Below are 14,695 nucleotides of genomic sequence, written 5' to 3' on the forward strand. Positions count from 1 at the left end.
AGGAGCAGAGGGACAGAATCCCTTCCCTCACCCTGCTTTGGAGGCAGCCCAGGACACGTTTGACTCTCTGGGCTGTGAGTGCCCATGGCTGGGTCATGTTCAATACCTGATCCACCAACACACTCCAGGTCCTTCTCCCCAGGGCAGCTCTTCATTTGTTCTTCCCCCAGCCTGTGTTAACAGCAGAGGTTGCAGGTGCAGCACCCTGCACTGCTCTTCTGTTACGTAAGGCAAATACATCGCTGACGTCTTTTAAAATAACAAAATACAAGGACTAAGTATAAAATGAGACTTATACTTTGTAACTCTACAGTTTTTAATTTAAGGCAAATCAAATATATTTATAATCACTTGTTTGAAGTTTTTTTACATCTGTGGAGATCTCTGAAACTCCTATTTTTACCATTCATTATTTTATTTATTTAATTTTTATCATTCATATTATTTTTTATCATTTCATACTTTTATCAAATGAGACATTAGCTACACTACTCTAGTGTGACCTTTTTATCCAATACATAATATAAAATTAAAAATCAGCATCTATCAACAATAAAAGTGCCCTAAAACAGACTTTTGTTCATATATTGCCCTTCTTTTATAATAAGAATCTCATAAATTATTTTATGTATTCATACACTGTAGCCAAAAAAGAGGGCTGACAAGCCACAAGACAATCACTACAGTCCATTTTACTAGGTCACATTCAGTAGACCTAACCTAGACATTCAAAGATTTTCTAGAGAGATCCTGTAAAAATGTATAATCTTTGAGAGTTCACCTCTGGTTCTACCATCTAAGCCTGTGTTCAGGCTTCCTGGAGGGGATTAAGGGTGACCTAGATAACTATGATAGGAGTTTTAAGAGTCTACTGATGCACTCATCAAAGTGCTGTGTTAGCCTAGATGTGGTGCCGTGACTATGACTATTGTCATATTGAGCTGATTAAGTACATCATGTAGTCTTTTGGGCTGGCTTAGGGACCTGTGCATTGTATTCATTGTGAGATAATGACACTCCTAGGTATTTGAAAACCAAGCCACAAAAACTGGATTTAGGCGCCTGCCTTTAGATGTCTGTGTTTAAAATTGGATGGTTTAACGTAAACAGACAAGCAGTCCTCAGGCTAAAAACAACAGATTAGAAAATAATACTTTAGAATGGAAATGTTCTGTCAGACTACATTGCATACCTCTCATATGTTACCCCAAAATTTTAATGGCCTGTAAACAGTCAAGGGAGGGCTGGGATGTGCCCCCACACGAGGAGAAATTTTGTCTTCTCTCTACCTGGCATACTCTGTGAGAGATTGAAAATAATTCTGCTTGTGCCTCTGGAGATAGTCTAACACAACTATAGAATCTTTCTTTCATTAATAGAAGTAGCACCTTAGATTAAAAATAATAATGACTTTCCATGTCATCAAATCAATTTCCAAATGCCAACTTATTTTCCATTTAAAGATGTTATTTAAAGTCACAAGCAAACTCACAACTCCATGTTTCCAGTAAAAAGAAAAAAAGAAAGAAAGAAAGAAAGAAAAAATTAAAAGGTCTTATTCCTGCAAAAAAATGTATGATTTCAAAGATTCTAAGCAAAAATATCTTTATAAGGTCTTATAGGCAGGATATAGCTTCATACATAAAATGCATTATTAGTTTGAAACATATAAGTATCAATTTTGGGGTGGGGATTGGTATTTGTTTAGGTTTGTTTGTTTGTTTGTTTTAGGTTTTTTTCCCCCTGAAAAGTAAATAATTTAAACTAACATTACTGTTTAGCCCAGTTTGGTGTTAATCTTAGTATTCCAATATTTAAAAGGCTATCAGATCTTCTGACATTTAAATACAAATACAGTCTGCGGCTCTGACAGCATTTGGCATAGATAGATTTTGGCATGATATTTCAGATAACCCCAAGTATGTTTCTCTAAATGCATTAAAAAATCTTCACAGTTTCTCTTAACAGATTCCACATGGAGAAGAGTAGATTAGGAAACAGGCTTCATCAGATAGCACCGATGCTTATCTGCAACTTTCTTTTCTTCAGGGTTTCTAAAAATTCCATTTCAGCTGCTGCCTGAATTTCTAAAGGTGTCCTATCAAAACTTTATTATATTTATTTGACATTATGGTGGAGAATATTACATTAGATGTATAAGAGAGTTTGGGTTCACTGCAGCAAAAGAAATTTTTTCTGTATCCATACCCTTTCAGTCAGAAGCCTCAATACATAGGTCAGCAATGTCCACTAAGTGCTGAGACAAAGTCACTTGGGTGAGAGTTATGACTCCTTGTCCTCTCAGTACACCCATAAAGGTGATATTGGCTGTTGCAACTGAATGGAGCAATCTTTATAAGATTAAGTTATGGGAGAGAGGTACTCAGAGGCACAGCATCCAGTCAGGGTAAGGCATGAAGAAATTAACAGAAGTCACACAGGAAATTCCAAGAGAAAAATTAAAATTTTCCCCCTTGTTATACCACTATGAAAGTAAAGTTAAAAAGAAACAAACAAAGAAAAACGTTAAAACAGGTGTCTCTAGTAATAAATTACCCAGGGAATTAAAAGGTAGCAAATATGACACTGGTAACCTTGAGACATTGCTAAGGAGACAGTAAGATACCAGACAAAATCCTTTCAGATAGGATAAGTCAGGGAGTCATTAGATAGAAAATAACATTCCCAAAAGACTTATAAACTCTAGCCAAAGCTTTTGTTCTGATTAATATATGAAACCACTTTGTCATGTTTAAATAGGTCTGCACAGTATCTGCTATTCTAGTAGCAGCCCAGAAACAAAAAATGTCAGGTCACAGACCATTCTAATCACATTTCATATTTTCTAAATGTTCCTATAACTATAAAAAAGTATAATGTCTTTTAAACTAAATTGGTTTAACAAAATAATGTAATTCAAAAAAAGTACTTAAAAAAAAAGTCTAAATATACAGGCCTATAAGCCCATTAACCTAGTAAATCTTTCTATGATGTAAGCTGCCAGTAAAGATCTTATGAAGTAAACACATAAAAAGGAAAACAGCATTAAATTTCAAACTCAAGGACTGTTTTATATTATCCTTCATTAACATTTGGTTTAGGGTCATGGAATTAAGTTGCCTCTCAGAAGAAAAAAAGCAGTGGCAGATTTCACAAAGCAAATAATTTTTGCATGTCCTATCATAGTGGGTGTATTCTAGAATTTATTCCTCTTCAGTTGTAGTTGTTATACACAAATCATTGTACTCTAAGATGTATACACTAAGTCCTTAGCTGAAAATGTTCCTCTGTAGAGTAGGTGGAAGGGACTGGGAATGTGGTAAGGTTTGCAACTTTTTCTTGGAATAATCTCCCCAGAAAATGCATGTCAGTATGAGCAGAAATTCTAAGCAGATGGCTCACACTTTATTTCAGCAAGGTAGAGCTGTATATGATTTCCTTATATCTATCTAGTCACTAAATGCTACTTTACGCCTTTCCTATAGCTGGTATTTTCAAAGGCACCCAAGAGTATGAAACATATGAAGTCTCACACAGCTTGAAAAAGTTAATTATCTAACTCACTTGATCTTCTTTTACAATGAGTTTTGGCTCAATCCTGTAGCAGAATATTCTGAAATGCTGAGAGCTTGTTTTCCTGTAAAAGCTAAATCCACTGTACTGTAGCAACTTCCTTCAATACAAAGGGAAACCATGTAAATTCTCTTCATATAAATGAAGAGAATATATTGCTCAAACAGTAGTTTATTCCTCAGTTCCCAGAGAAATGCAAAGTTCATTTTACTGATAACTCAGTAAACTCCTTTCTATTTCACCTAAAACATGAAGAGAATCAGAAGTACTAAAATTTAAAAGAAAAGGGGTTTAAAGCCAGAAGGTAAGTAGATAAATTAAATTAATTTCCAATAATCATTATTTGTATTGAAAACTATGTACTCACTCAATATCTTTTCAATAACAAAAATAATACCAAATCAGATGTTATGCATAATACACTCTAAATTTTAATTAAACTGGAATAAAAACAACAATAGTGTCAGAAATACATAATTGCCTTCAATTGTAGCAGCAGCCACTTTGTCGAGGTCTAAATTTTCTGCAATAAAGCAAAATCTGCTTTCATTTACATCTTTGCAGCTCCACTGGCATTCACTGAGGCTGAAGATAAGAGTCAGGTACAGAATGTAATTTGGAGGCCACGTGCAGAGAGTCTATACTCTCTGCCTTTCTCTTTTTTTTTTTTTTTTTTTTTTTTTCGTGTAACTCATAATTACCATAATATTTTTGGATTTTTGTAAAACTTTTGGTACTTTCTGATATCCTTCTGGACAAAATATCCAGCGCACATCTGGATAAACTCATTATGTGATAGGGAGTAATCTGTCTTATGGGTTGGGCACAATGGGTTACAGTGAAATGGGTAACATCAGACTGGTGACAAGTGGAGTTCTGCAGGGCTCCATCCTTGGCCTTGGGCTCTTCAGCATCTTCATAAATGACTGGGACACATTAAGCAAGGTCACAGATGGACAAAACAGAGGAGCTGAAGATGAAGGCAGAGAGGCCCTGCTGAGAGACTTGGACAAATTGGAGGCCTTGGAAACCATCAACCATATGAAGTTTATCAGAGGAAAGTGCCAGATTCTGTACCTGGGATGGAACAACCCGGGGGATATGGACAGACTGATTAATGAGATGCTGGAAAGCAGCACTGCAGAAAGGGACCTGGGGGTCCTGGTCGATGGCAGGTTGGATGTGAGCCAGCAGTGCCCTGGCAGCCAGGAGAGCCAGCCCTGTCCTGGGAACATCAGGCACAGCATCACCAGCTGGGCAAGGGAGGGGATTGTCCTGCTCTGATCTGAGCTGGGGCAGCCTCACCTCGAGTGCTGGGGGCAGTTTGGGGTGCCACAACATAAGAAAGATATGAAGGTATGAGAGGGTGTCCAAAGGGAGCAGCTAAGATGAAAGGCCTTGAGAAGTGTTATGAGGAGCAGCTGAGGTCACTTGATCTGTTCAGCATAGAAAAGACTGAGGGGAGACCTCATTGCAGTCTACAACTTTCTTGTGAGGGGAAAAGGGGGGCAGATGCTGATCTCTGCTCTGTGGTGACCAGTGACAGGACCCCAGGGAATAGACTGAAGTTGGTTATTAGAAAAAGGTGGTGAGGCATTGGAATAGGCTGCCCAGGAAAGAGGTCACAGCACCAGCCCTCACAGAGGTCAAGAAGCTCTTGGACAATACTCGGGGGCAAATGGTATGGCTCTTGGGGATGGTGCTATGCAGGGCCACGATTTGGACTCTATGACCTTTGTGGGTCCCTTCCCATGCAGCTTATTCTCTGATTCTGTGACTTCAATATCACCAAGAAAAAAATGATGAGATGGATGAGAGCTGATATCAAGTTCTACTAGAGTAATCAAATTTTAGAAGACAATACTTCAAAAGATCTCTTCAATTCTAGCAAGGATCTTCCAATTTCCTTTAGGAAAGATTTCAATGTTAGACATGCTGAGCCTCTGCCACTGATGTGTATAATTTGAGTCTCAATGTTTCCGTCTTTTCTTATAGCTATAGAGCATACTTGTGCTATGCTTAACATGAGACATTTATATCATCTGTATCTGAGGTAGCAAATAGAAACAGAATTATATGTAGAATCATGTCTGGTATGTGTTCATTAGAAAAATAGATAGTGTTGATACAGAAACCAAAATGAGCATCTGTACCAAAATGAAGATTTCTTTTTGTGTACATTAAACACCCCAGTGGATTGACATATAAAGGGAAACCTCATGACCTATCAAAATTAGAATCTCAGACTACAAGAGTGAAGGCAGGAGAGGTGATCAAAATTCTCTAGTTGCTAGGCATTTTATGGAAAGAGGCCACATTCACTCATCTTATTAAAATTCATGAAAATTGAAAATATCCAAAAGCCCAGGAGGGGTGGGGTCACAAAATCTATTTCATAAAACTGGGAGGCTTACTCTAAATTCACCTTGAAAGCACTTTCCCCATCACAGACTTCCTGAGAGCTTTTTGATTTCTCTCCTACTTAGGAGGTAATTATAGAACTTCTTTTCCTCCCTGACTAACGCATACAGAAAGAGTTCACTTCAGCCTTTTATGCAGATTATGATGGTTTGTTCCTGACTAGATTTCTATTGCAAATTATTTCTCCTTTGCTCCCTCTCCAATTCATCTATTTAGCTTTATTTTTCTTTCCCTTTGTTTCTCACATCTCATCCTCTGTGTCAATTGATACCATAATACTTCAGTATTAAATATTGTTGAACTTTGTACCTCTCTTTTCCTCTTTTAATTTGCTTTTGCATTTAATTTTAAATTTACTGTTGTCAGAAAACAATGACATTCAGGCATAGAGATGATGGAAGAGGGATTTTAAGCAAAGGCTACGTAGTGCATTTCTCCTGTGGATAAATCTCTTAAAAGGTACAAATCAAAAGGTAAAGAATAAATTATTTCTAAAAAGATTTCTAAGGGCACCAGAATAATGAGATTTTTAAGATCACAGACATTTCAGTCAGGAAGAATCTGATTTTATGAGTTCAAAGTGCCTATGACAGATACTTGGCTTATGTGGTCTAGTCTGTTCCTAATAGTTACCAGTGTTTTTAATTCCTTGTACAAATTGATGTTAAACAGAAGATTTGGTGGGAAATCTACACCATTCTGATTTCATATTGGGGAAGTCTGTCTCCTTGTAACACTACTACTACAATAGGACCACAGAATTTCTCCATAGTCAGGCACCTCCCCTGTTTTTGGAGCATATTAAGATTAATATTTATTAATAGCTAATAAACAGTGTTTCCAAGATAAAACCAAAGCTGCCACATCATTTAACCACCAAAACAATACTATTTTATGCAAAGTAGAATTAGAATCAAGAACCATGGCCTTTTAAATTTTTTGGTAGCACCCCACTTTTAAAAGAAAGCAGGTAAAAGGTAGCATTTATTTTTTAATTTGCTTTTCTAATATTGGGTAAAAATTGTAGGACATGAAAAATAGCAGTATTGCAGCAACCAGCTTGATAGAATATATCCAAAGACAGCATTCCAAATAAAAGCAGCAGACCTGCATGGCTCATCACTCTCTTTTGCAAGTGATATCAATGGTCAATAACAGACCAATAGTATTCCCCTGAATCCATCAAGCATACGTAAGTGCTAATAAAGAGAAAAAGAAAATGTTCTTGCATGAAGAAGCTATCAACATTTTTGTATTAAGTGACAGTATAGGAATAAAGGCTTGCTAAAAAGCTCTCACTTGAAAAGCTAGTCTGCTCTGGAAACAAGCAATCACAGCTGTGACTAAATCAACCAAACTAAGCATCACCAAAAGTTATTAAGGACATATTTTTCCTCATCCTAACTATCCTGCTTTATATATTATTCACTCAGCCAGCTGCAAAGCTCGCTCCCATTCTTGGTGATTTCAACAGTACTTGTTGGAGAAGCTTTTGTACATTTAGAGTAGATATATAAAAATATTTTTCGCATTTAGTGTTTACAGTAAGTGGCCTTAAAAGACAAATTTTTATATTCATCAAGCTTAAGTTATCCCCTACCCTGATGAATAATGTTAATATCCAAGTTCTAAGGAATCTGAGCGAAAGTACAATGTTTTTCGTTTCAAGGTTGTCTACCTCCCCAGCTTTAAATTCTCCCTCTTTCAGAATCCTATCTGTCATATAGAGGAGTTTTTTTCAATAAATCAATACTGTAATAAAAAAGTACTGTTTCTACGCACTCCACATATTAACTGAGTTTCTCTTATACTGATAAAATCATTCACCTTATGCTCTATATTTGACATTCATTTTTAATAACAGACCTTAATAAAGGAAGCACCTGGCAAAAAACATGAATATAAAATATCAATGTGTGAAATCTTGTCTGCTTTGACATAATAGCTAATCACTTAATTTGGTTTCAGAAAGGATAATAAAATTTTGCTGTTTTCAAAGTATACTTTTGAAAAAGAATACAGTCTGAAAGAAATGCTATGAATATAGCATGCTAAGTAATAGCTATCATTTTTTGTCAGCAAAATGAAAGGCTAGTATTTTCAGCAAGAAGGAAATTAGCATTCTCCATGGAAAAAATGTAAAAAACAGAGCCAAATTATATGCCTTTCCCTCAAATTATTATAGCATAAATATCCCTTATCATGGTTTAACCCCAGCCAGTGGCCAAGCACCACACAGCTGTTCACTTATTCCCCCATGGTGGGACAAGGGAGAGAACTGGAAAAGTGAGAAAACTCATGGGTTGAGATACAGCCAGCTTCACAGGTAAAGCCAAAGCCACACTCAAGCAAAGTCATAAAGGAAGTAATTTACTACTTCCCATGGGCAGGCAGCTTTTTTGGCCATCCCAGGGAAAACGGGAGTCCATCACATGTAATGGCGACTTGGGACAACAAATGTCATCACTCCAAACATGCCTTCTTCCTCCTTCTCCCAGTATTATATGCTGAGCATGACTCCATATGGTAAGGGATACCCCAGTGGTCAGTGGGAGCCAGTTGTCATGGCTGTGCCCCCTCACAGTTTCTTGTGCACCCACAAGCACTACTTGCTGGAGAAAGTTGAGAAGTAGAAAAGGCCTTCAGGCTGTGCAAACACTACTCAGCAGTAAGGAAAACATCCCTGAATTAGCAACACTATTTCCAGCACAAATCCAAACTACATCCCCATATTTGGTATTGTGAAGAAAATTATCTCCATCTCAGCTAAAAACCCACATCCCTGTAGCACATGTATGAAAAACAATACATACATGATAAAATTTCTCTCCAGGACATATACACACAAGGAAATAATTACCTTCCAAAATTTCAAGAGGAGAATTTTCAAAATCACTATTTTATCTCACTCCATTAAATTAGTTAAAAGCAAGGAGGAGGCAAAGCAGAAGAGACCAATTGAACAATACCAGCTACCAAAAAATATTTGCAGGTTCTGCTAAATACTGTCATCCCCAAATGGGTTTGCTAATTTGGGGATAGCCTTCCTAACCTTAAATCGCTGTGCTTGAGCAAAGCTCTGCTCTGTCATGATACAAACACTGAAGAGTCCTACAAGTCATAGAATTCAAAAAAACCACTAACAACAAACATCATTGCAGCGCACACCTCCATTTCCCAATAATTACTCACCCAGATATTTCCATCTTGGTGGTATGGTTTCCAGTTTCTCCCTGTATCGCTGTAGAGCATCCGGTATTGAGTGATCCAGTCAGAGCTGCTGTACCTGCCTTGAGTTGCAATAGCACTGATCTGCTTCCTACTCCCAAAATCCACTTGCAGCCATTGGTAATGATCACTGTCTGATGGAGACCAGCCTCCAGCACCTGTTGTGTAGAAGCAGAAGGGATATTTAGATCTCAGGCAGTTGCTTTGATGTGAACTCATTGTGAAGATGCTGATTGCTGGAAGTCAGCCCAGTTGAGAGGAATAGAATACAAAAAATTTGAACACATATAAAAAAAATGAGTCCCTATTTTTAAAAAATACGGAACAAACTTTAGCACAGCTTTTAAGTACATTAAATCTATGCCCTAATCATATTTTTATATAATTATAATGATTCAATGGGAAGCCTGCTAACCAATCAATGCCTTTATAATGCTTTAATTACAGTTTATTACTTTTTGCCAAATTATGATTTTTCAAGGGTTGAGCAATTTTCCATGAAGTTCTTTGTCAAATAAGGCATAAATCAATACAAATTTTTGGATTTTCTATGCCTTTTTAATAACATTTCAAGTTGAAGAGATAATATAGATAAAAAATGAGGAAATAAGAGCAAGTTCTCTGCTTTTTTTTTATTTTACTATACAGCACAAACTGAAAGATTTATCAGAAGAATTGAGAAAGGAGCAGGTACTGCTGGGCTAGATCTGGTTTTGATCTGCTGGTTGTACAAGCTGCCACATTACATTGGCAGATGTCTTACACAAGTGTTATTGCTCTTTATGGGTCTATGAATTAACTTGACAGTAATACTATTAATATTCTTCTCAACCACTAGACTACATTAAACTGTTCTAAATAAAGGAGGCCAGTGATGCATAAATAAATACAGTATTAAGACATCAATGCTATTTCTTATTCTGAAATAAAAATATTAAGGGGAAAACTGTATTAGGATTCTTCAGAGAATAATAACATTTCTCAGATAGATACTAAAATGATGTAGCTATTATAAGGGTAAGCATTAGGAAATATATGAAATAAAAAACCTCATCTATCAAAATAGAGAAAAAGTGGAGTATCATTCTTTTTATAATCATAACAGACATTAATATACAGAAAAAATGTTTACAGACTTGATGTGATTTACAGGGGGTTTATTTTGCTTTCAGCTTTGAACCAAATAAATGTCTTGGCGCACCATCAAATCATGTAGTCTAGTCCATGGGCCAATTTTTATTGCTTTAATTTCACTTATAGTCTTCAATTGATGTCACAAGCCTTGCCTGCTTGCCAAACAAGCAAGTTTGCTACGCTGCATCTTATATACTCCCATCATTAGGCGGCAGCATTGCCTCAGTCTTAGACAACCCTAAAACTAATTCAGCTGCTACAGGTGTTAATGTTTGCAGGTCGTTGGACATTTTAATGTTGTTATATCAATGAGGTGATCTGATGCTTTATGTGGTTGTCTTTCATTGTAATTAAAAGTGTAGCACTACACCAATGACAACTAATATGTTAAAATTCTCAAGATTTACAGTAGACGCTTTCTCCCTGCTTTACCCAGCAAAACAAACAGGACACTTTAGGTGTAGGGAATAGTTCAATGCTATTTAAAACAAATAAACCCAAAAAAACCAGCCTTACTGAAAAGCACTTGCAGGAAAAATATTCCCACACATTCCCAAATTCAAGCTAGATCTAGCTTTGCAGAGACTGGTCATTCACAACAGAATGCAGCTTTTTCATAACAACTATGCGTGGAGATTGGAAGAGTTTGATCTACACACTTGTTGTAATAGCAGAGATGATGTTTTCTCTCCCTATGCTAATATCCTTATCAAATTTATGTGTCTGAGATTTATGGCACACAAAAGGTAAGAAGTTTTTACTGGACAAAAGCCAACTTTGTAAAAAAACCCTTTGATGGCTACTGGGAAAAAAAAAGAAGGTTCAAATGTTGGCATTTTTAAAACTTCTTGTGAAAGACAAAGTTAAGGCAGTCAATCTATACAATTTTTGTCATCAATGAAATTGCTGAAAAAGTGTAACATACTATAGTACTATGAAGGTCAAAATAGATATGGTTTTCACCATAATGCAGGAGATTTACATTAGACCAGGAGATATTGTGAAGCACATTTAAAGACAAAGACTTTGAAAAATTAGAAATATATAATTATATAATTTCTTTATTTAGTACACTTATATTACTGAGACAAGACTTTGGCCTTTTGTAATTGATAAAAAGTCGTTGTAAATTTTGACTACGTTGCAAAGGGTCTTTGCCTAAAAATACTTTGAAAAGTTTGTAAAAATTGAGTATTGGCCTTCCTTTCCTCAGTTGTTTATTTTTATGTAAGAAGAGTTAGAAAACATTTCTCACATCATGCTTAAGATAAATTAAAGAGAAGTGACACACTTGTCGCATCTAGGCCATGAGATGGAAACACTAGTTTTGCAAGACAGACTACCCTATAACCATTTCTAACAAGCAGGAGGCAAGACTTTCAGTCAATGTTGCAAAGAGCAGGAACAATATTATTCTATATCTCAGTTTCAGATTTGCCTTCTGGCTTTTCCAAGCAAGTAAATCAATAAATAAATAGTCAAAAGGATGAAGGAGAGACATGCTGTGTTACAGCTGAATGAGCTGCTGAACAGACCAGCATGGTAAAGGAATGGTGGTCAGTGTGAGCAGGCAGGGCAGCCATCAGCCAGTCATCAGAAGCAGCCTGTGAGCATCAACTAAATTTTTCCTCTTGCACTTTGGATCACCAAACTGTGTAATTTTGGGGAGATGACTACTTTATTCATTTTGTTGCTGATACATGTAACCTCTAGTGGGTTGAGGATCCTTTTTTTCCTTCAAAATTTTTTTTCAAGTGCATGCTCTGAATAAGTTATGAAAATGTTGGATGACATGCAAATTTCCCCACTTGAAATCTTGAAAACACCCTGAATTCACTGGAGAAATTTAAGTACATTTGTATCTCCATTCAATCTAAGTAAGTATAAAAATCACACATCCCCATAAATGTGTATATGCTCAAAGTTCTGCATATCATTAAATATTTTGCTGAATAAAACTCTGCTTCTTCACCAGAATTCAGAATTTGGTTTAATACTGGATTGGGAAAAGAGAAGTTACTGATAAATAATATATTTTTCCTTTTTGAAGGAGTGAGGAATTTGGAAATCAAATCTAATTTCCATAATGTGGCACTATTTTTTAAATAAACAGAACATTATGGACAGTACATTATGAAAGAATGAAGAATTATCTTTAGGGAAGAATCAAAATAACAGCATGTTAGTACTTTACAGGAAACATTACATCATACTGAAAAGAGTGGTGTACTAAAATTGTTGAATAATTACTATTCAGAGTTATTATTCACACCTTGGTTTAAATTGTTCATTTTTAATAGTTATAGGCTATATCCTGAATTTTTTTAAGTTTATAATTTGCAATTTTTATTATGGCAGAAAAATAGGCACTGGATGCATGTTTTTTCATAGAATGCTCCCTTTATTTCATATAGTGCCTTTTAATGACAAATAGTGCAATATACTATGAAATCAATAGACTTACAAATTAGAAGGAGATTAGAACTAAAAATTGTTGTAAAGATACTAAGCAGGTGCATATAATACAGTTTGCTTTCCTTAAAAAGGTAAGGAGCATTTATGGAGCTTTTTTGATAATAGTGCAATGAATTCAATTACAAAAAATATTTGCTTCCTATATTTATTTTTATGCTCTTCCAGAATTTATTGTGATGAAACATATTCACACAGTCAGCAGCCAAAATATTTGACCCAGTGACATGAACCAAGTGAGTAATGAGATAATTGGTTTATCCCACATAGCACTCTACACTACACACAGGACAACTCATTTAAACTTGAGCAAGAATGGCTGTACATGAACTGTTGTCAAGAGAGCTCCATTCCTGTGGTAAAAGGCAGCTATGAAAGATTTCATAAAGCTTTATTTTCAAAACAAGTAATTTCATCTACTCCTACTGCAAAACTGACCAAACTACTGAAACAGACACACAACATGTCTCTGTGTCATATGGAGAAGACATAAAGCTATATTCAGAGTGCTAAGAACTTGTAAAAGTGGAAATTATTAATGATTTTACACCAAATAAAAGTGATTTCTAGCAAACACTATTAGCTTCATTACAAGAGTTGAAGTTCAAAGGCTTAGTGTTTTTTAAGTTATGAATATTCCAATGTGTTTCCTGTTTTTGTTGCATTTTATTCCCCAGGTATATTTTGTGGAACAAAAGCAGCATGAAAAACATAGTTTATATCTCTGAATGACATATACACAATATGTTTCAAGGAGTATAAAGAATTTAAGTCAACTTGGGTCTATTTTTTCACACATAATTGCTTTCTTTTAATTAATTACACATTTCAGCTTCTTATTCAAAGTTAACTGCACACAAAGACAGCCAACATGAGGAGTTAGCCATACATTCTTATCATTCCCCATGATGACTTTTCAGTATGCAGCAAAGCTCACAGATTTTATATTTTTATCTGAACTGTCATAGGATACTGAGTTTACAGATCTGTAAGAAGGGGGACACTGATGATTTTTAAAAATCTCTGTTCTGTTTCAGTTCAAAATAATTCTTTTAAAAATTGTTGACTTTCATTTTCATTCATGATGAAAATTGGACACATTAATTTGCTCAGGAAGAATCCATTCTTGTTTCACTCTCACTTGTTCATCACTTTCTACTTCAAATCACAAAATTAAAATTATCAGTAATATCAGTAAGTCTAGTGTTCTACTCTTTCCCAATCAGTAATAAAATAGCTTCAATGACATGATTTTTTTAAAAAAAGATCCTTGCTCAGAATCTTCATTAAAAAGCAAATTCTAGGTGTAAGATATGGTTTTTGAGGTAGTTACAAATCAGAGGATTATTTTATCTGATCATGGAATAATTCTTTGCCTTTCAGCAAGGAAAAATAAATGTTAATTTTAAAATAATTATGTAATAATAGCCTAAAACATTCCTAGAGTTTGAATCAACTTATTTTTATGGGTAAACCACAACTTAATCTTTCAATGAGAAGTAACACTTTCTAGGTCACTGCAATAGCATGAAATCAATACTGTTTGACACCTTGCTATTTTCCAAGACATTGCTTGTCATTCTGCTACATAAAAGATAAATCAGGATCAAAAAAGAATTCTTTTAAATACTGAGATCATTAATTTACTGCAATTCAGAGAAAATATGGGCAGGCATTTTCTACAGCACCTAGAAAACAATATAAGAGACTAAAACTCCTAAATAGCATAAATCTACCTGCTCTCTTTGTCACTATTCTAGTTAAGCAAGACATCAATGGAGGTTTCCATTTATGCCTTGTCTTCCTCTGTCCATTTTATAACACAGTGTAGATAAAGACCTTACTCAGAGAAAATAAAATGCTTCCA

The 14,695-nt window shown here is 35.4% G+C and overlaps 1 protein-coding gene across 1 annotated transcript in view; it reads right to left on the reverse strand.

Annotated features, from left to right (window-relative positions):
- Window positions 1–14,695, reverse strand: part of CNTNAP2 (contactin associated protein 2) — a 1,078,336-nt gene that overhangs the window by 724,247 nt on the left and 339,394 nt on the right. The window contains exon 4 of the mRNA XM_079302400.1: window positions 9,187–9,380. Within this exon, the coding sequence (XP_079158526.1) occupies window positions 9,187–9,380 (194 nt within the window). The remainder of the gene's footprint in view (window positions 1–9,186; window positions 9,381–14,695) is intronic.

This window comes from Erithacus rubecula (assembly GCF_903797595.1).
Source record: "Erithacus rubecula genome assembly, chromosome: 3".
Taxonomy (NCBI): Eukaryota; Metazoa; Chordata; class Aves; order Passeriformes; family Muscicapidae; genus Erithacus; species Erithacus rubecula.